The sequence below is a fragment of the Macaca thibetana genome, chromosome 10 (genome assembly GCF_024542745.1).
Source record: "Macaca thibetana thibetana isolate TM-01 chromosome 10, ASM2454274v1, whole genome shotgun sequence".
NCBI classification, from domain to species: domain Eukaryota; kingdom Metazoa; phylum Chordata; class Mammalia; order Primates; family Cercopithecidae; genus Macaca; species Macaca thibetana.
The window spans coordinates 34406963-34430372 of NC_065587.1; the positions used below are offsets into that span (position 1 = coordinate 34406963).

Below are 23410 nucleotides of genomic sequence, written 5' to 3' on the forward strand. Positions count from 1 at the left end.
AGTTTATTTGAGACAAACTTCAGGATTGCAACTCCGGAGCATAGATTCAAGTTATCCTGAATATACACTCCAATTAGCAGCAGTTATGAGCCGATTTTTAAAGGCAAAACAAGGGGGATAGGGAAGGGGCAAATACAATTCCTCAGGAATGTTAGTTGGTTCATAGCAATAACACTCCTTAGTGATGGGCTGTACACTGTTAAGCTACAGGGTGCGATGTATGGCATCCGGTGTGACACTGTTAAGCTATAGGGTGTGGGGTATGGCATCTGGTGTGGCATTATGAGGTAAATTCAAAGCTACTTGTGGCAACAGCAGTATCAAGAAATGAATACACAGCTCAATGTGAGGGAGTAGGACATGACTGTGGTCTCATTTTAATGCCTCCTTCTGGACCTGATAATTAGAAACACTTGCATTTCTAAGATAAAAGTTATTTCCTGATTGCTGAAGACCCAGGTCAGCTTGGTCCGGACCCCAGGGACCTCATGCCTTGTGCCCTTTGCCCACAGTGAGAAGCCTGAGGGAGGACACTGGAGCCCACCTCCCAGAGCTCTCCCTCTGCCCCTCCTCCCACCCATGGGGCATGAACTGCCAGCTCAGCAGGGAGGGGAGGGTCTTTGTGACCCCCAAGTAGTTCACCAATACATGGGCTGTAGGAGCCAGACAGGGCTCAAAGAGGAGGAAATGCAGAGCCCATTCCTGGCTCTGGTACCAATGTGTGACCCCAGGGGAACCGAAGAGGTGGGCAGACCAGGAGCCCAGGGTCAGTGAGGGTCCCAAGGGCAGTATCAGTGCCAGGGACCTTTCCCCATGGCCACAGGACAGACCCTCACAGAAGGAGGAGGTGAGCCCTACGGTGGGCGCAGACAGTTGCAAACCAGAGGAAATAGAGATAAGTTATGAGAAACTTACATTTTCCCATCAGCCATGCAACGGAAGACACAAGAAAAATAAATCATCAATGGAAAGTAAAGTGGTTGTTTTTTTTTTTGTCCACTTGAGACACAGAGGATAAATTTAAACTCACTGTATATATATATATAAAAGGCTCAAGACACTGACAAGTCCCCCAACCATCATCAAAGCCAACATCCTGGGCAGGCTAGACCTTGGGGCAACACCTGCCCTCCATGCGCTGTGGCAGTCTCTGCACGCTCCTGAAGTTCCCACTGTGCGCACTGTAGGGGGCTGGAAGAATGTTGCTGGAGAGGACATATTCTGGAAGAGGGTTCTTTCCACCCCGAGGCCAGAAGACAGTCAGAGGTCCATGGGGACCCAGGTAGGGGCTCCTGCTGAGGCCCCAGTTGGCATGAGGTCACTGCAGGGGCTGAGCTCCCTTCCAACCAGGAAGAGCTCATCTGCCTCATCCCTGCCACTGCCTCTCTCCCCTCTCACCCCATCCAAACCTACTCTCAGGGCAGGATCCAACTGGGTACCCTGTGGCCTCCCTGGCTAACTGATTTATACTAAGGCATACGTCCTATATACAGTGTGAGCTGTGATGGTGAGTTTAGAATTGACTTGCCATGACTGCAGCCTGTAGAGGGAGCCAGCACCTCCAGGAACCCCATCCTTGCCATCAGCAGAGGGTCTATGGCTCCTACCTCATCCAATGTCTCCCTGAGCACCATGTCTGCCTGACCAGGACCCACTGGTCCTCCCATGAGGATGTTGCCTAGGGTTCCAACCCAATAGGTCCAAATACACCTCACCAACCTCCCCTCCGGGTTGTCCCCCCATTCCCCACCTCAGGGTCACTACTCATATCTCATCCACCCACATGTCTCCTCAGTCTCAAGACCCTGCAATTTCCTCCACTTGGCTTCATCTCCACTTTTCTTACCAGCTCAAACCAAATCTTATCTCTGTGGACATCCCACTGGCCCTCATCAGGTCCCCCATGTCTGCTTGTTCCCGCAATCCATTCTCAAAACATAAAGCATAACATGTCACAGTTTCACGCTCTTCAGCACTTTCCTTTGCTCTAAGGAGAAGCCAGGCACCCACTCACCTGGCCCCACCCAGCACCCCCATTCCCACACACTCTTCCTTGCATCCTCCCTGCTACCTGATGAGGCCCCTGTGCCCCTCTTGTAAGCTGACACGCAGTGCACATTGGCAATGGCTTACTGAAGACGCCCGTTGTCTGTCCTGTTCTCTAAGACATCTGCAGGGGCAAGAACAGATCCTGTGCACATCAGATGCCCCCAGCTGTGCTTTCACACAATATGTGAACAAAGAAGCAAACCAAGCTCCTACAGAGGCAGGAGACAAGGACCTCCGGCTTCTTGGTCCCCATGACGCAGGGTCTGGTTGAGGCCAAGCCGCCCTCCTCTTCCACCTCTTCTCTCCTTCCCTTCTCTCCCCAGGCAACATGCGAACCTCCAACTGGCCCAGGGAAGGAACTTGTAAAGCGCACCCTAACCAGGATAAGACAGTGGGGCATAAATGCGAGGAGAGGGGTTGGCTCTCGGTGCCACACTTCACGAACACTCACACATGCACACACTGATGCATGCACACGCTGACACATGCACGCACGTGACATAAGTACACACACGCGCACACAGCGACATCCCAATACTTTCACAAACATACACAACACAAACAGCCCAAACCCTCACTCTAAAACCTAACCCCAGCCCCAAACTGCAACCCAGAACTCAAGTCCTAGCCTGAACCTTGACCCCAAACCCCACCTCAAGCCAGAAGGTAAACCACAGGCCGAATCCCGAACTGGAACTCAAACCCCAGCAGGAACCTGAACTCTTCCGTTGTCTTTCCTCACCTGGCGCCTGGGACTCAGCATCTGACGCTCTGCTGCGCGCCTCGTTCTTGTCCTCCCCACCAGCTGTGCTCCCTGTCCCCCCTCTCCCAAGGAGCCGCCCAGCCCATGTCCCCCACCCCGGTGGTCCCGATGAGATGCACCCAGGCTGACCTAGGGTGCAAGTCCCCACCCCAATCCCCAACCCAAACCCTAAACCAGAGGCCTTGTCTAAACTTTACTCCCAAACTCCCCCTCAAATTGGAATCCGAACCACAGGCGCAAGCCTTAACCAGAACTCAAAGCCCAGCCGGAACCTGAACCCCGCCCCCGCCTGTGAGCGCCTGCGCGCGGGTCCCGCCCTGCCCACGAGCTTCACCTCTGACCCGGACCTCCCCCAAAACTGCGCTTTCGACCCCGCAGTCCCAGGGAACCGCAAGCCGCCCCCCACACCCCACCTCCAGCAGCACCCTCTCGCCCTGTCACCGCACCTTCACTGTGAGTCGCGGACCCCATTTCCCTGCCGTCCCCCTCCCCCTCCCGGGAGCTGTGACCACCGGACCCAACATTTGCGCCTTCGTCTTCGTGGCCCGGAAGCGGCCCCGCAGGCGGAGCATGACAAGTGGCCACGTGCTGCACAGCGGCTGGCTGAGGAAGTCACCCCCCGAGGAGAAGTTGAGGCTCTTTGTGAGTGCGGGCAGTGGGGGAGGGACCAGGAGCGCTGCGGAGGGTCTGGGGGCTCCGGGAGGGGTGTGGGGGAGGCGGCATGGGTCCACGGGAGGAGCTGTGGGTGGAGGCGACTTCTCCACGTCTGCATGCGAAGGCCACTCCCCGCCAGCGAGAGACGGGGTCCGGGTTTGCGTGGGTTGCGTTCCGAGTCCCAGGGAGTTGATTCCGGGGCTGGGGACCCTTTTACCCTGAGCGCCGTGGGCCTGCAGGTCGGAGAGTGGGCGGAAAAGGAGACCAGGCTTTGCGGACTCACAGCAGGCTCCGCAGCCTCACAAAGGACAGGAACCTCGCACCCGCTCCCCTTCCCTCCCAGGCCCTGAGAATGGCGGGCACCTCGCACCCTCTCCTTTCCTCCCAGGCCCCAAGGAAGGCAGGCGCCTCAAACCTGCTCTCTTCCTTCCCGAGCCCCGAGAAGGCAGGCACCTCACACCCCCTCCTCTGCCCTCCCGGTCCCCAAGAAAACGCAGGCGCCTCACACCAGCTTCTCTTCCCTCCTCGCCCGCCATTCCCGGGGTCATTCGCGTCCTTCCACGCCTCCACGCCTGCTGAGGGACAGTGTGCACTGCAGTGTAGTTTTCTATATATTAATTCACGTGGTTAAACGATTTAGAAAAAAAGAAGATTGGCTGCCCTTCCTCCTAGTGGCTAATTTGAAGAGTGTCGTTCTAAATTTCAACAATTTTTTTTTTTTTTTTTTTTTTTTTTTTTTTGAGACGGAGTCTCACTCTGTAGCCCAGGCTGGAGTGCAGTGGCCAGATCTCAGCTCACTGCAAGCTCCGCCTCCCGGGTTCACGCCATTCTCCTGCCTCAGCCTCCCAAGTAGCTGGGACTACAGGCGCCTGCCACCTCGCCCGGCTAGTTTTTTGTATTTCTTAGTAGAGACGGGGTTTCACCGTGTTAGCCAGGATGGTCTCGATCTCCTGACCTCGTGATCCGCCCGTCTCGGCCTTCCAAAGTGCTGGGATTACAGGCTTGAGCCACCGCGCCCGGCCAATTTCAACAGTTTTATTGAGGAAACAGTAACTGTTGGAAGTCAGTATGATTATGCCAAGGTACATAAAAGAGGCTTTTCTCGCTTATTCCTTAGCCCCAGGTCCAGCCCTTCGAGAATCTATCCAGAATAAGCTGATCCTATAGTCATCTTCCCTCTCCTCTGCTTCCCTGGGCTATAACCAATTCTGCGTTCTTGTCTTTCTCCATTTGTTTTTTCAAGTTTTTATTATACTTTAAGTTCTGGGATACTATCATGTGCAGAACGTGGAGATTTGTTAAATACATATACACGTGTCATGGTGGTTTGCTGCACCCATCAACCCGTCATCTACATTAGGTGTTTCTCCTAATGCTTTCCCTTCCCCTGCCCCCCAACCCCAATAGGCCACGTTGTGTCATGTTCCCCTCTCTGTGCCCATATGTTCTCATTGTTCAAATCCCACTTATGAGTGAGAACATGCGGTATTTGGTTTTCTGTTCCAGTGTAAGTTTGCTGCGAATGATGGTTTCCAGCTTCATCCATGTCCCTGCCGGGGACATGAACTCATACTTTTTTATGGCTGCGTAGTATTCTATAGTGTATATGTGCCACATTTTCTTTATCCAGTCTGTTATTGATGGGCATTTGGGTTGGTTCCAAGTCTTTGCTGTTGTGAATAGTGCTGCAATAAACATACGGGTGCATTTGTCTTTATAGTAGAATGATTTATAATCCTTTGGGTATATACCCAGTAATGGGATTGCTGGGTCAAATGGTATTTCTAGTTCGAGATCCTGAGGGACAGTGTGCACTGCAGTGTAGTTTTCTGCAGTGTAGTTTTCTGAAGGGGTGTTGAAGGCAATTCCGTGAGGAATTGCCACACTGTCTTTCACAGTGCTTGAACTAATTTACACTCCAACCAACAGTGTAAAAGCATTCCTATTTCTCCACATCCTCTCCAGCATCTGTCGTTTCCTGACTTTTTAATGATCGCCATTCTAACTGGCGTGAGATGGTATCTTGTGGTTTTGATTTGCATTTCTTTAATGACCAGTGATAGTGAGCTTTTTTTCATGTTTGTTGGCCACATAAATATCTTTTTCTGATAAGTGCCTGTTCATATCCTTTGCCCACTTTTTGACAGTGTTGTTGTTTTTTTCTTGTAAATTTGTTTAAATTCCTTACAGATTCTGGATATTAGCCCTTTGTCAGATAGATGGATTGGAAAAAATTTCTCCCATTTGGTAGGTTGCCTGTTCACTCTGATGATAGTTTATTTTGCTATGCAGAAGCTCTTTAGTTTAATTAGATCCCATTTGTCAATTTTGGCTTTTGTTGCCATTGCTTTTGGTGTTTTAGTTATGAAGTCTTTGCCCATGCCTTTGTCCTGAATGGTATTGCCTAGGTTTTCTCCTAGGGTTTCTATGGTTTTAGGTCTTACGTTTAAGTCTTTAATCCATCTTGACCCTGACCTCTTTCAGAACTGAGTTAATTTTTGTGTAAGGTGTAAGGAAGGGGTCTACTTTCAGTTTTCTGCATATGGCTAGCCAGTTTTCCCAACACCATTTATTAAATAGGGAACCCTTTCCCCATTGCTAGTTTTTGTCAGGTTTCTCAAAGATGAGATGGTTGTAGATGTGTGGTGTTGTTTCTGAGGCCTCTGTTCTGTTTCATTGGTCTATATGTCTGTCTTGGTACCAGTACCACGCTGTTTCGGTTACTGTAACCTTGTAGTACAGTTTGAAGTTGGGTAGCGTGATGCCTCCAGCTTTGTTATTTTTGCTTAAGATTTTCTTGGCTATATGGGCTCTTTTTTGGTTCTGTATGAAATTTAAAGTGGATATTTCTAATTCTGTGAAGAAAATCAATGGTAGCTTGATTGTAATAGCATTGAATCTGTAAATTCTTTGGGCAGTATGGCCGTTTTCACGATATTGATTCTTCCTATCCATGAGCATGGAATGTTCTTCCATTTGTTTGTGTCCTCTCTTACTTCCTTGAGTAGTGGTTTGTAGTTCTTATTTCCTTGAGCAGTGGTTTGTAGTTCTCCTTGAAGAGGTCCTTCACATCTCTTGTAAATTGTATTCCTAGGTATTTTATTCTCTTGGTAGCAATTGTGAATGGGAGTTCACTCAAGATTTGGTACTCTATTTGTCTATTATTGGTGTATAGGAATCCTTGTGATTTTTGCACATGGATTTTGTATCCTGAGACTTCACTGAAGTTTAAGGAGTTTTTGGGCTGAGACGATGGGGTTTTCTAAATGTGGAATCATGTCATCTGCAAACAGAGACAATTTAACTTCCTCTCTTCCTATTTGAATACCCTTTATTTCTTTCTCTTGCCTGATTGTGCTGGCCAGAACTTCCAATACTGTGTTGAATAGGAGTGGTGAGAGAGAGCATCCTTGTCTTGTGCCAGTTTTCAAAGGGAATCCTTCTAGCTTTTGCCCATTCAGTAGGATATTAGCTGTGGGTTTGTCATAAATAACTCTTATTATTTTGAGATACATTCCATTAATACTTAGTTTATTGAGAGGTTTTAGCCCGAAGGGGTGTTGAATTTTATCGAAGGCCTTTTCTGCATCTATTGAGATAATTATGTGGTTTTTGTCATTGGTTCTTTTTATGTGATGGATTATGTTTATTGATTGTCATAAATAACTCTTATTATTTTGAGATATGTTCCATCAATACTTAGTTTATTGAGAGTTTTTAGCACGAAGGGGTGTTGAATTTTATTGAAGGCCTTTTCTGCATCGCTTGAGATAATCATGTGGTTTTTGTCATTGGTTCTTTTTATGTGACAGATTACATTTATTGATTTGTGTATATTGAACCAGCCTTGCATCCTTGGAATGAAGTTGACTTGATCGTGGTCAATAAGCTTTTTGATGTGCTGCTGGGTTTGGTTTGCCAGTATTTTATTGAGGATTTTTGCATTGATGTTCATTAGGAATATTGGCCTGAAATTTTCTTTTTTTGTTGTGTCTCTGCTAGGGTTTTGCATCAGGATGATACTGGCCTCATAAAATGAATTAGGGAGGAGTCCTTCTTTTTCATTGTTTGGAATAGTTTCAGAAGGAATGGTACCAGCTCTTCTTTGTACCTCTGGTAGAATTCGTCTGTGAATCGGTCTGGTGCTGGACTTTTTTTGTTGTTGTTGATAGGCTATTAATTACTGCCTCAATTTCAGAACTCATTATTGGTCTATTCAGAGATTTGACTTCTTCCTGGTTTAGTCTTGGGAGGGTGTATGTGTCCAGGAATTTATTCATTTCATATGGATTTCCTAGTTTACTTGCATAGAGGTGTTTATGGTATTCTCTGATGATTTCTGTGGGATCAGTGGTGATACTCCTCTATCATTTTTTGTTGTGTCTATTTGATTCTTCTTTGTTGTGTCTATTTGATTCTTGTTAGTCTGGCTAGTGGTCTGTCTAATTTGTTAATCTTTAAAAAAACAACTGCTAAATTTATTGATTTTTTGAAGTTTTTTTTTTTGTCTGTATCTCCTTCAGCTCTGTTCTGATCTTAGTTATTTCTTGCCTTCTGCTAGCTTTTGAATGTGTTTGCTCTTGCTTCTCTAGTTCTTTTAATTTTGATGTTAGGGTGTCGATTTTAGATCTTTCTCGCTTTCTCTTGTGGGCATTTAGTGCTATACATTTCCCTCTAAACACTGGTTTAGCCGTGTCCCAGAGATTATGGTACATTGTGTCTTTGTTTCCATTGGTTTCAGAAAAGAAGATCTTTATTTCTGCCTTAATTTTGTTATTTACCCAGTAATCGTTCAGAAGCAGGTTTTTCAGTTTCCATGTAGTTGTGCATTTTTGAGTGAGTTTCTTATTCCTGGGTTCTAATTTGGTTGCATTGTGGTCTAAGAGACTGTTTGCTATGATTTCCATTCATTTGCATTTGCTGAGGAGTGTTTTACTTCCAATTATGTAGTCAATTTTAGAATAAGTGAGTGCTATGTGGTGCTCAGAAAAATGTATATTCTGTTGATTTCAGGTGGGGAGCTCTGTAGATGTCTATTAAGTCCACTTGGTCCAGGGCTGAGTTCAAGTTCTGAATATCCTTGTTTCGTTTCTGTCTTGATGATCTGCCTAATATTGACAATGGGGTGTTAAAGTCTCCCACTATTACTGTGTGGGAGTCTAAATCTCTTTTTAGGTCTCTGAGAACTTGCTTTATCAATCTGGGTGCCCATGTCTTGGATGCATATATATACTTAGGGTAGTTAGCTCTTCTTGTTGAATTGATCCCTTTACCATTATGTAATTGCCTTCTTTGTCTCTTTTGATGTTTGTTGGTTTAAAGTGTGTTTTATCAGAGACTAGGATTGCAACCCCTGCTTTTTTTTGCTCTCCATTTGCTTGGTAAATATTCCTCCACTCCTTTATTTTGAGCCTATGTGTGCCTTTGCACATGAGATGGGTCTCCTGAATACAGCACACTGATGGGTCTTGACTCTATCCAATTTGCTAATCTTTGTCTTTTAATTGGGGCATTTAGCCCATTTACATTTAAGGTTAATATTGCTATGTGAGAATTTGATCCTGTCATTATGCTAGCTGGTTATTTTGCCTGTTAGTTGGTGCAGTATCTTCATCATGTCGATGGTCTTTACATTTTGGTATGTTTTTGCAATAGCTGGTACTGGTTTTTCCTTTCCATATTTAGTGGTTCCTCAGGAACTCTTGTAAGGCAGACCTGGTGGTGACAGAATCTCTTAGCATTTTCTGGTCTGTAAAGGATTTTATTTCTCCTTTGCTTATGAACCTTCATTTAACTGGATATGAAATTCTGGGTTGAAAATTATTTTCTTTAAGAATGTTGAAAATGGAGGTTCCAAGATGGCCGAATAGGAACAGCTCCAGTCTGCAGCTCCCAGCGTGAGTGATGCAGAAGGTGGGTGATTTCTGCATTTCCAACTGAGGTACCACGTTAATCTCACAGGGGCTTGTCAGACAGTGGGGGCAGCCCATGGAGCGGGGCAGTGAATCGCGTCACCCAGGAAGTGCAAGGGGTTGGGGAATTCCCTTTCCTAGCAAAGGGAAGCCATGACAGATGGTACCTAGAAAATCAGGACACTCCAACCCTAATACTGCGCTTTTCCAAAGGCCTTAGCAAATGGCACACCAGGAGATTATATCCTGCGCCTGGCTCGGAGGGTCCCACGCCCACAGAGCCGTGCACACTGCTAGCACAGCAGTCTGAGATCAAACTGTGAGGCGGCAGGGAGGCTGGTGGAGGGGCGTCCACCATTGCTGAGGCTTGAGTAGGTAAACAAAGCGGCCTGGAAGCTCAAACACATAATAACATTAACCTTAAATGTAAATGGGCTAAATGCTCCAATTAAAAGACACAGACTGGCAAATTGGATAAAGAGTCAAGACCCACCAGTGTGCTATATTTAGGAGACCCATCTCACATGCAGAGACACACATAGGCTCAAAATAAAGGGATGGAGGAAGATCTACTAAGCAAATGGAAAACAAAACAAAACAAAAAAAGCAGGGGTTGCAATCCTAGTCTCTGATAAAACAGACTTTAAACCAACAAGGATCAGAAGAGACAAAGAAGGCCATTACATAATGGTAAAGGGATCAATTCAACAAGAAGAGCTACCTATCCTAAATATATATGCACCCAATACAGGAGCACCCAGATTCATAAAGCAAGTCCTTAGAGACCTACAAAGAGACTTAGACTCCTACACAATAATAATGGGAGACTTTAACACCCCACTGTCAACATTAGACAGATCAACGAGACAGAAAGTAAACAAGGATATGCAGGAATTGAACTCAGCTCTGCACCAAGTGGACGTAATAGACATCTACAGAACTCTCCACCCCAAATCAACAGAATATACATTCTTCTCAGCAATACATCACATTTATTCCAAAATTGACGACATAGTTGGAAGTAAAGCACTCCTCAGCAAATGTAAAAGAACAGAAATGATAACAAACTATCTCTCAGACCACAGTACAATCAAACTAGAACTCAGGATTAAGAAACTCACTAAAAACCGCTCAACTACATGGAAACTGAACAACATAACGAAAAGAAGACAGAAATAAAGATGTTCTTTGAAACCAATGAGAACAAAGACACAACATACCAGAATCTCTGGGACACATTTAAAGCAGTATGTAGAGGGAAATTTATAGCACTAAATGCCCACAAGAGAAAGAAGGAAAGATTTAAATTGACACCCTAACATCACAATTAAAAGAACTAGAGAAGCAAGAGCAAACACATTCAAAAGCTAGCAGAAGGGAAGAAATAGATCAGAGCAGAACTGAAGGAGATAGAGACACAAAAAACCCTTAAAAAAATCAGTGAATCAATGTTTGATTCAATGTTTGAAAAGATCAATAAAATTGATAGACCACTAGCAAGACTAATAAAGAAGGAAAGAAGAATCAAATAGATGCAATAAAAAATGTTAAGGGGGATATCACCACTGATCCCACAGAAATACAAACTACCGTCAGAGAATAGTATAAACACCTCTATGCAAATAAAATAGAAAATCTAGAAGAGATGGATACATTCCTGGACACCCTCCCAAGACTAAACCAGGAAGAAGTTGAATCCCTGAATAGACCAATAACAGGTTCTGAAATTGAGGCAGTGATTAATAGCCTACCAACCTAAAAAAAGTCCAGGTCCGGACAGATTCATAGCCGAATTCTACCAGAGGTGCAAAGAGGAGCTGGTACCATTCCTCCTGAAACTATTCCAGTCAATAGAAAAAGAGGGAATCCTCCCTAACTGATTTTATGAGGCCAACATCATCGTGATACCAAAGCCTGTCAGAGACACAACAACAACAAAAAAGAGAATTTTAGAACAGTATCCCTGATGAACATCGATGCAAAAATCCTCAATAAAATACTGGCAATCCGAATCCAGCAGCACATCAAAAAGCTTATCCACCAAGATCAAGTTGGCTTCATCCCTGGGATGCAAGGCTGGTTCAACATAGACAAATCACTAAATGTAATCTAGCATATAAACAGAACCAAAGACAAAAACCACATGATTATCTCAATAGATACAGAAAAGGCCTTTGATAAAATTCAACAGCCCTTCATGCTAAAAACTCTCGATAAATTAGGTATTGATGAGATGTATCTCAAAATAATAAGAGCTATTTATGACAGACCCATAGCCAATATCATACTGAATGGGCAAAAACTGGAAGCATTCCCTTTGAAAACTGGCACAGGACAGGGATGTCCTCTCTCACCACTCCTATTCAACATAGTGTTGGAAGTTCTGGCAAGGGCAATCAGGCAGGAGAAAGAAATAAAGGGTATTCAGTTAGGAAAAGAGGAAGTCAAATCGTCCCTGTTTGAAGATGACATGATTGTATATTTAGAAAACCCCATCATCTCAGCCTAAAAAGCTGATAAGCAACTTCAGCAAATTCTCAGGATACAAAATCAGTGTGCAAAAATCACAAGCATTCCTCTACACCAATAACAGACAAACAGCCAAATCCTGAGTGAACTCCCATTCACAATGGCTTCAAAGAGAATAAAATACCTAGGAATGCAACTTACAAGGGATGTGAAAGACCTCTTCCAGGAGAACTAGAAACCACTGCTGAACGAAATAAAAGAGGACACAAACAAATGGAAGAACATTCCTTGCTCATGGATAGCAAGAATCAATATCATGAAAATGGCCATACTGCCCAAGGTAATTTATAGATTCAGTGCCATCCCCATCAAGCTACCAATGACTTTCTTCACAGAATTGGAAAAAACTACTTTAAAGTTCATATGGAACCAAAAAAGAGCCCGCATTGCCAAGACAATCCTAAGCCAAAAGCACAAAGCTGGAGGCATCATGCTACCTGACTTCAAACTATACTACAAGGCTACAGTAACCAAAACAGCATGGTACCGGTACCAAAACAGGGATATGGACCAATGGAACAGAACAGAGCCTTCAGAAATAATACCACACATCTACAACCATCTGATATTTGACAAACCTGACAAAAACAAGAAATGGGGAAAAGATTCCCTATTTAATAACTGATGCTGGGAAAACTGGCTAGCCACATGTAGAAAGATGAAACTGGATCCCTTCTTTACACCTTATAGAAAAATTAATTCAAGATGGATTAAAGACTTAAATGTTAGGCCTAAAACCGTAAAAACCCTAGAAAAAAATCTAGGCAATACCATTCAGGATGTAGGCATGGGCAAGGGTAAGGACTTCATGACTAAAACACCAAAAGAAATGGCAACAAAAGCCAAAATTAAAAATGGGATCTAATTAAGCTAAAGAGCTTCTGCACAGCGAAAGAAACTAGCATCAGAGTGAACAGGCAACCCACAGAATGGGAGAAAATTTTTACAGTCTACCCATCTGACAAAGGGCTAATGTCCAGGATCTACAAAGAATTTAAACAAATTTACAAAAAAAATCAACCCCATCAAAAAGTGGGCAAAGGATATGAGCAGACGCTTCTCAAAAGAAGACATTTGTGCAGCCAACAGACACATGAAAAAATGTTCAGCATCACTGGCCATTAGAGAAATGTGAATCAAAACCACAATGAGATACCATCTCACACCAGTTAGAATGGTGATCATTAAAAAGTCAGGAAACAACAGGTGCTGGAGAGGATGTGGAGAAATAGGAATGCTTTTACAATGTTGGTGGGACTGTAAACTAATTCAACCATTGTGGCAGATGGTGTGACGATTCCTCAAGGATCTAGAACTAGAAATACCATTTGACCCAGCCATCCCATTACTGGGCATATACCCAAAGGATTATAAATCATGCTGCTATAAAGACACATGCACACTTATGTTTATTGCGGCACTATTCACAATAGCAAAAACTTGGAACCAACCCAAATGTCTGTCAATGATAGACTGGATTAAGAAAATGTGGTGCATATACACCATGGAATACTATATAGCCATAAAAAAGGATGAGTTCATGTCCTTTGTAGGGACATGGATGAAGGTGGAATCCATCATTCTCAGCAAACTATTGCAAGGACGGAAAACCAGACACCACATGTTCTCACTCATAGGTGGGAATTGAACAATGAGAACACTTGGACACAGGGTGGGGAACATCACACACTGTGGCCTGTTGTAGGGTAGGGGGAGGGGGGAGGGATAACATTAGGAGATATACCTAATGTGAATGACGAGTTAACGGGTGCAGCATACCAACATGGCACATGTGTACATATGTAACCTGCATGTTGTGCACATGTACCATAGAACTTAAAGTATAATTTAAAAAAAAAAAAGACTGTTGAATATTGACCCTCACTCTCTTCTGGCTTGTAGGGTTTCTGCAGAGAGATGTGCTTTTAGTCTGATGGCTTCTCTTTGTGGGTAACCTGACCTTTCTTTCTGGCTGCCCTTACCATTTTTTTCCTTCATTTCAAACTTGGTGAATCTGACAATTATGTGTCTTGAGGGGTTTGGAAAGTTCTCCTGGATAATAAATATCTTTAAGAGTGTTTTCCAATTTGGTTCCATTCTCCCCGTCATTTTCACGTATACCTCAAATGTAGATTTGACCTTTTCACATAGTCCCATATTTCTTTGAGGCTTTGTCTATTCCTTTAAATTTTTTTCTCTAATCTTGTCTTCACACTTTATTTCATTAAGTTAATCTTTAATCTCTGATATCCTTTCTTCTGCTTGATCAATTTGGCTATTGACACTTGTTTATTTTTCACGAAGTTCTCATGCTGTCGCTTCCAGCTTGATCAAGTCATGTATGTTCTTCTCTAAGCTGGTTATCGTAGTTAGCAGTTCCTGTAACCATTTATCAAGGTTCTTCGTTTCCTTGCATTGGGTTAGAATGTACTCCTTTAGCTCGGAGGAGTTTGTTTTTACCCCCTTTCTGAAGCCTACTTCTGTCAGTTCGTCAAACTCATTCTCCATCCAATTTTGTTCCCTTGCTGGCAAGGAGTTGTGATCTTTTGGAGGAGAAGACGCATTCTGGATTTTGGAATTTTCAGCCTTTTTGCCCTGGTGTTTCCTCATCTTTGTGGATTTGTCTATTTTTGGTCTTTGATGTTGATGATATTTGGATGGAGTTTTTGTGTGGGTGTCCTTTTTGTTGATGTTGGTGCTATTGCTTTCTGTTTGTTAGTTTTCCTTCTGATAGTCAGGCTTCTCTTCTGCAGGTCTGCTGGAGTTTGCTGGTCCACTCCAGACGCTGTTTGCCTGGGTATCACCAGTGGAGGCTGCAGAACAGCAAAAATTGCTGCCTGCTCTTTCCTCTGGAAGCTTTGTCCCGGAGGGGCACCTGCCAGATGCCAGCTGGAGCTCTCCTGTATGAGTTGTCTGTCAACCCCTGCTGGGAGATATCTCCCAGTCAGGAGGGACAGGGGTCAGGGACCCACTTGAGGAGGCAGTCTGTCCCTTAGCAGAGCTTGGGCGCTGTGCCGGGAGATACACTGTGCTCTTCAAAGCCACAGGCCGAACGTTTAAGTCTGCTGAAGCTGTGCCCACAGCTGCCCCTTCCTCCAGGTGCTCTGTCCCAGGGAGATGGGAGTTTTATCTATAAGCCCCTGACTGGGGGGATGCTGCCTTTCAGAGATGCCCTGCCCAGAGAGGCAGAATCTAGAGAGGCAGTCTGGCTACAGCCGCTTTGCTGTGCTGTGGTGGGTTCTGCACCATGTTTAAACTTCCCAGTGGCCTCTTTCTCCGTTTTACCTACCGCTGGTCATTGTCCCTTTTTATGAGGATCCTTAGCCATTAGACTGCATTCTGCTGGCCTGAGGTAGAGACAAATGCCACAGATCAATACAGGTTACCAGGGCTCAACTGAGGCCCTGAAAGGAGGCAACTCCAGCAGCAGTAAATATTAAATATTGACATAAATCTGAAATACAGATGCAGTTTTAGAACCAAGAGGTAGACAAAGGAAGAAATTAACAAGAAACTCTGGCTTTCTGGGACAAAGCCAAATTCAGAATAAAGGTAATCCTGATCTGAAGTTCCATAGCACAAAGCATTTCCCTCACAGTCACCTTATTCAGAAGTCTCTTAGAAGTCTGTGTGCATCTTCTGTTAATAGCCAGGTGCTTCTCTAGGGAGGTGGAGATGATTCTTGGACAAATGATTGTATTTAGCTTGACCTGATGTCTTGTGTGGTTGTGGCCTGAATTTTGCAGGTGGTCCCACGTAGTTTGAATCGTGGCTTTACCTAATAGCTTTGCATTATAGGCAAATCTACTTAGTGAATGAAGCTTCACTTTCTACAAAATGTGGTGTGCAAATAATTTATATCACAGGTGACTGTTGTATTAAGAAATTGTATAATGTAAAGTTGATACAAGGCATGGAGCTCAGTCCCTGAGGTAGAGTTAGCCATGAAATAAACTGCTTAGTGTGGCATGTGCTACCTTCCAAATTTCCCGTGCCACATTCTCCCATCTCTCACTGTCATTTAGCCACAGTGGCCCCTTTCTCGCTTTGGAAAGAGCCAAGTTCTTCCTCACTTAGGGCCTTTGCACTTGCAGTTCCCTCTTCCTGGGATGCAGCAGCTTCCTCCACCACTTTCACATGCCTGGCTCCTTCTCATTCTTCTAGTTCAGCGGGTATTTTCAAGCAGTGTTGTAAGGTGATTGAGAGCATGTGCTCTGGTTTCAAATTTTGGCTCTACCACTTACTGGCTCTGTGACCCTTGGGCAAGTTACTTCTCTGCATCCCAATTCATAAACTGTTCATTGCAGTAGTAATATCTATTTGACTAGGTTGTGAGGATAAATAAATTCGTATATATGTGTACATACACGCACATATTTAGCATTTGGAATGGTGCTCAGTGTGTAGTAAGGCTCTGTAGAAGTGATTGCTGTTATAAAATGTCACTACCTCGAAGAGACCTTCCTTGCCCAGGTCATCTAGCAGTCTCCCCCAGGCTGCTGTGATTATTGTCATATTTGGATATGTAATTACTGACATACTTGGGTTTATTTCTATTGTCTGTCTTCATGCTATTTATCCTGCTTGAAAAAAATGAATTGAAAAATGAATAGCCACTTTGTGAGATGGTATCATGAAATTGAACATATGTTTAACTGAAGTTCCAGAAAGGGGTTGAGGGAGAGGAGAGAAAAAATATTTGAAGAAAATTTAGCTGAAGTTTTGCCAAATTTGATCATAAACAGTAGTCCACAGCTCCTAGAAGTTCAGCTAATTCCAAGCAGGATAAACACAAAGGAGAATGTACATAAGCTCATCATGATCAAATCGCTGAAGACAAAGGTAAGGAAAATGAGGCAGGAGAATCGCTTGAGCCCGGGAGGTGGAGGTTGCAGTGATTGCACCACTGCACTACAGCCTGGGCAACCGAGCAAGACTCTGTCTCAAAACAAAAAACAAACAAAAAAGTAGCCACAGGGGTAACCCACACTGTACCAGATTGACAGTCAGCTTTTATCAGAAACAGTGGAGGCCAGAAGACAGTGCACTGATGTGTCAACAGCCCTGGAGGAAGAAAACCATCATCTGAGATTCTACACCCAGTGCAATTTTCTTTTTAAGTGAAGATACTATAAAAACATTGTCACATTTTTAAAAAAGCTAAGAAGGGTGTTATCAGAAAGCATGCAATATAAGAAATGCTAAAAGAAATATTTCAGGCTCCTGGAAACCATGACCTGTGGCTTTTATCCTATATGTAGTCTGCCTAACAGAATCTGATCACTGTAGGCACACATTTGTTTTTCTTTAAGTGTTCATTGAATATTTGCTAGCTGTGAGGCACAGTACCAAGGCTTTTAGCTGAGTCACTTCATATCCTTAGAACAGCCTGATAGCATAGGCACAGTGTTGTCCTCATTTCTCAGGTGAGGAAATGAAGACATGGAGAACACAGGCCATGACACAGTCTGTGGTGCCATCATCCTAGATTCTCCAGTGGAAAATTCTGCTTTAAAATATGAAGGCAAAACCAACACACTGTCAGAGCATCAGATAGAAAACAGCAACAACAAACTAAGACCGTATGTTACCAGACAACCCACAATATGAGAAATGCTAAAAGAAATACTTCAGCAGTGTGCTTCTGGGGAGTATAATGATATTGATGCACAACATGGATGCAGAAGGATTTCCAGTAAATTACAGGCACTGGAAGAAAGTATTGGGAGGATGAAGACTGGAGCTGAGCAATCCACAGCTTTCAAGGATCTGCTTACAGATTTGGGAAACTGTATTCCATTATCCACCCAACTATCTTTGCAGAGCTATCGTCATCACTGTCCCTCTCCCCTAGCCTCAGCCCAAATTCTACACGTAAAGCAATATTGGTGAGAGAACAAGCAGAGCCCATGAAACCAGGCTGCTGGGCTTGAAGTCTTGCTCTGCCACTTTATGACCAAGGCGTTTATAGAATGAATGCAAAGTTGGCTTAACATTTAAAAACAGGCCAGTGCAGTTCATCACAGTAAGAGAATAAAGAAGAAAAATCACCTGATCATCTGAATAGACGCAAAAAAGTATTTGACCAAATTTCAACAAACCATAGAAAATTAGTTGTATCTATGAAGAACCTATAGCTAACATCATTCTTAATCATAAAATACTGAACGTTTTGCCCTAAGATCATGAACAAAGCAAGGATGTCTGTGCATATGACTTTTATGCAGTGTTGTACCAAAGGGTCTAGTCAGTGTAACAAGCATTAAAAAGAAATGAAAGTCATAGAGATTGTAAAAGATGAAGTAAAATTGTCTTTATTCTCAAAAGGCATGATTGGATATACAGGAACTTCTAAGAAATCTACTTCAAAAAACCTTCCCAGAACTAGGTGAATATAGCAAGACCACAGAATTTAAGGTGAACATATAAACTTAATATATGGAAATACAGCTGCATAATTTATACAAAATTGAAATAATGCGGTAGCATAAAAACCCTCACAATATATGAGAGTAAACGCCAGCTAGAGTAGTAACAGTACACTTGCTATGCTCATAATATACATGCACCTGCACCACGCACACACAGAATCATGAAGGCAGCAGCCTGGGCAAGGTGACTGTAAATAAGTGGCACTTATTTTTATGTTCCTCAACTCTATCCTGTCTGAATGTGCCTCAATCTTCAATCTTTTTCAATCCAAGGCTTATTGGGCTGGGAGATTAAGTGAGGCCCAGGAGTTGATATAGCAGCAATGAAGTCTTTGGGACCTTCCCTGAGTCATTTTAGTGGTACAGAAAGGGAACAGCCTGATTAGAGTGATTTCACAAAACAGGAGAAGAGGAAATGAAGATTAGCAGTGAGGAAACTCTTCAGAGTTTTAAGGTAAAGAGGGTAGAAAAACTGGGCCATAGTTGGAAGAGAATGTGGGCTAAAGCCAAACTTTTAATTTTTTTCTAAGATGGGAGAAGTTTGTGTCTTGATGGGAATGATCCTAGTAGAGGTGGAGAACTGTTGGGGTGATGTCCATTTGTGAGCGAGAGGGTGTTCACAAATGCAAGAAGGTTGGCCTTAGTATGGATGAAGACTCTGTGCTCCCCAGTGACAAGGTCCAGGGCTATAGGCACAGGCAGGCTGGTGGGTGTGGAGGCGGATTCCCTTTGCATTGCTTATATTTTCTCATGGAATAAGAAACAAAGAAATAGGGGTGTTGGAGGTTTAAAGGGAGAGAAGTTGAGAGGTTGTTGCAAAACAGCAGGAGAAAGCCATGAACTAGGTAAATATGGTAGGACGTTGGGCCACATGAGGGCCCCTTGAAGTTAAAGTGAGACCAGGCAGCATGGTTATGTAATTCTCTCCAGCTGTTCACAGCTGAATGGGAACAGGTGGAGTAGGCAAAGCATTAGGCTTAGCCAGGGGCTGTGGTTTTGCCAGATAAGTAAGAGGAATGGAGACAGAAGCAAGGGTGTGATTATATTAGAGCCATGGAAAGGAAGTTTGATAAGGGGGAGAATAACAGGGATAAAAGGTGAGTGGGAAAAGGTGGTAGGAGTCCTAGAGTGTAGGTCTTCTGGGTTCTAAAGAGTTGTGATAATAACCCGATGCTTGGTGTCTGTAGTCCTTCAGGGTTGTATACCAAGTGGTTTGGGTTTATTTGCATAATAAAACTATGAGGTACTCAGGGTGGTGGTGGTGATTCCAGTAGCTGAGACAAGCTCCAAAGAGGTAAATGGCTTACTGGAAAGTCACACCTGGAGCCAGTGGAGAAGCATAGACTCATCCACAGTTCTCTACCATGGGTAGTCTTTTATCCCTGTATGTGGTGTCTGCTCATGGATCACTCAGTCTTGTTGAAGAGATGGAAGAAGAGAGCCTGAGAGAAAATGTAATCATGCATTCAATTCTATGGGGTGGAGTAGTGTAAGGAGTTTATCTGATCACTAATACATACTGAGCACTTAACATGTACAAGACACTATTATAAGTACTAGGGATGCAGCAGTGAACAAGATGGAAAAAAAGCCTCTCAGTGCTTTGGGAGGCAGCAGCAGGAGGATCACATGAGGCCAGGAGTTCAGGATGAGCGTAGGCAACATAGCGAGACCCCATCTCTGCAGAAAAATATATTAAAGAATTAGCTAGGTATGGTGGCGTGTGCTCTAGTCCCAGCTACTTAGGAGGCTGAAGTGGGAGGATTACCTAAGCTCGGGAATTAGAGGGTGCAGTGAGCTGTGACTGTGCCACCACTGCACTCCAGCCTGAGTGACAGAGTAAGACTGTGTCCCTTAAAAAAGAAGCATCCTATCGGCCGGGCGCGGTGGCTCAAGCCTGTAATCCCAGCACTTTGGGAGGCCGAGACGGGCGGATCACGAGGTCAGGAGATCGAGACCATCCTGGCTAATATGGTGAAACCCCGTCTCTACTAAAAATACAAAAAACTAGCCGGGCGAGGTGGTGGGCGCCTGTAGTCCCAGCTACTCGGGAGGCTGAGGCAGGAGAATGGCGTAAACCCGGGAGGCGGAGCTTGCAGTGAGCTAGATCCGGCCACTGCACTCCAGCCTGGGTGACAAAGCGAGACTCCGTCTCAAAAAAAAAAAAAAAAAAAAAAAAAAGAAGCATCCTGAAGTCCTGTGCTTGGGAGAAGTTTTAGAAGGGTTTTTCTGTGACTCTTCTAAAGCATCATGATATGGTAAAAAGCACATTTTACTAAAAGTTGGGAAACATGTTTTTCTGCTACTTGTTTACTGCTAATACTTCTGCTTCTGACACTGTTGCTTCAACTCACCATGCTTAGTGGAGGTCCCCATCTATAAACTAAGATGTTGTGGCTTTGAGAGTTCTGCTCTGTCTAAAAGTGCTATGCACTGAGGTCAGTGTTCTAGCCTAATGACATTGTTGCTATAAAGTGTTCTCACCCAACCTCCTGCTCTAAAGTGTGGAAATGCACGTTATTTTGTAGTGATGAGACTCTGTTGACATGGTGAGATGCTGCGGTAAAATGCATTCAAAGTCACTCTCCACCTTTGAAACTCTGGGGAAATCCGAAAGGGAGACATAGGCTGAGTGCAGGTCCAAGTCCCGTCCTCAACTTAGTGATGTCTTAGATCTGTTAAAAGCTTGGTAATAACAAATGAATGTTTCCCCTCTTCTTACTCCTTCCTGGTGGGATTTAGGCCTGGAGGAAACGCTGGTTTATCCTGCGGAGGGGCCAGACTAGCAGTGACCCAGATGTTCTGGAATACTACAAGAATGATGGCTCCAAGAATCCCCTGCGCACCATCAACCTGAACCTCTGTGAGCAGCTGGATGTTGGTGTGACTCTGAACTTCAACAAGAAGGAGATTCAGAAGGGCTACATGTTTGACATCAAGACCAGTGAGCGTACCTTTTACCTGGTGGCTGAGACCAGGGAGGACATGAACGAGTGGGTCCAGAGCATCTGTCAGATCTGTGGCTTCAGGCAGGTTGAGGAAAGCACAGGTATGGGAGCACACACAGCCCTGTCTCAGGAGGGGCTAGATGAGGCCCTCTGATCTCCAGCAAGGAGGGCAGCTCTAGCTGCCAACACTGCCAAGAAGTGTTGGGCTCGTGATGAAGCTAAAGGCGTTTTGGGTGTTTCTTCTGATACCTGGATATCAGTACCATCCTCAGTCCTCCACCTCTCCCCCTTCCCTGAGCTCTCAGCACCTTTGCCCTGTCGCCTCTCAGCACCTTTGCCCTGTCGCCTCTCAGCACCTTTGCCCTGTCGCCTCTCAGCCACCCCTAGGGAAGACCTCTCCTTCGCCCTCTACTGGTCCATCTCTGGCTGTTCTGGCCCACCTACCTCAGACCGCCTGGCACAGTTGCACTTGACCCTTGGTGGGTTTGTTTAGGGGTGCTTTGTGAATCTTACTGATTTATAATCACTTAGGAGGGGACAGGTGAAAGGAGCAAATACAGAGTTATGCTTGGGTTTTAATAACCTTCACAAAAGAGTAGTTCAGCTTTTAAAAATGAGTTTTAAGTTGCAGAAATGCTCCTTCACATGTGTTCGGGCTCATCCTCTACTCACCAGGAAGGTTAAGGAGCAGGCTTTTTTCTTTTTTTTTTTTCTGAGGCAGGTATATGGTCTAAATTGGTCATTCTTGAACCTGGTTGCACATCAGAATTGAGGGACATTTTTAAAATGTTGATGCCAAGGACCTGTGCCAAGTGAGTTACCTAGAAATCTTTGAGTGGTGGACCCAGGCATTAGTGTCTTTTGGAAGCTCCACTCTTTCCCACTTTTTTGGGAGGGTAAAATTGAAAAGAAAAGCTTCATTTTGAGTAGCAAGGGTCTAGGGCTCAGCAGATACTTCCTGTACATATTTTAGATTTTGAAGGTCACATATAGTCTCTATTTTATATTCCTGTTTTTTTAAAATGTTACAATCCTTTGAAAATGTAAAAACCATTCTTAGCTCATCAGCATCAGGATAACCTGGGAACTTGTTAGACCTGTACATTCTTGTAAGAATGTCAGTAAGTAATTCATTCTTGTAAGTCAGTCTGCACCCCAGTCCAGACTTACTGAATCAGAAACTCTGGGACGAAACACAGCAGTCTGATTTTAAGAACTCTTCAGGCAACGTTTATTGTCAGAACTGCTTTGAAAGGATGTTTCTGGAGCTATAGGTCTTTTGAGAGAGCTGATCGGTTTTATAGCCATGACTTGGTGCTGATAGACCCCCAGGTCTGCATATAAATGGACTCTGGGTCATGGATAGGACTCTACTGCCTGAGTGCTAGACAGGGGCTGTGGAGGTGAGGGTGGGTCACTCTTTCATCCTCACAGCCCACACATACAACTGGGGGCATGAAGGATGCTTGGGGTGACAGGACAGGGTGAGTGGGTTGTGGAAAAGTGGCCTTTCCTACCAGACTGAGGTGCCTGGACTTTATTGGGAGGGCAATGAGGAGCAGTGACTGTCACCAGGGGAGTAGTTCCTTACTATGCTACATCCTTTGTTTGATCAACACATACTGGTTGTATCACACAGTGGGCTTGATTCTGAGAACAAAACCGTTTCAAAAGAGATGAAATCTCTGCCCTCACTGAGTTTCGAGCTGAATGTATGGGGCGATGAGAGAAAGGTTGGTGTTTTACAAGAATTCCATTTGAAACACGAGCAATTACTGGCAAGAAACTGGTTGAAGAAATAGACAGAAATATGGTTTTAGAAAGAGAGAGAATGCTTTGTGAGTCATCTTAAGGATGCAGGGCACTGTGGAAGAGCTTTCCATGAGCAATGCCGTAAAGACAGGACATGGTTGGTGAGAAACAGTGAAGAGTCATAGTGATGCCTGGGCTCTGGCTTGGAGAGTGGAGTGGACAGTCATGCTGATGTGCCTCACCTAGAGGGAACACAGGCATGCAAGGGGCTCACTTGGAGCATTGGGGACACCTGCTTTTGGGGTGTCTGCCTTGCAGCAGGGAGCCCCAGAAAGGCCTGAGCTGCAGGTTCAGATTTTAGCGTTGCCATCA

At 44.4% G+C, this 23410-nt stretch overlaps 1 protein-coding gene across 1 annotated transcript in view; it reads left to right on the forward strand.

The window, feature by feature from the left end:
• The first annotated feature begins 3098 nt into the window (after window positions 1-3098).
• GAB4 (GRB2 associated binding protein family member 4) overlaps window positions 3099-23410 on the forward strand; it is a 57305-nt gene continuing 36993 nt past the window's right edge. The window contains exons 1-2 of the mRNA XM_050746054.1: window positions 3099-3454; window positions 21081-21387. Coding sequence (XP_050602011.1) covers window positions 3383-3454; window positions 21081-21387 — 379 coding nt within the window. The 5' untranslated portion in view covers window positions 3099-3382. The remainder of the gene's footprint in view (window positions 3455-21080; window positions 21388-23410) is intronic.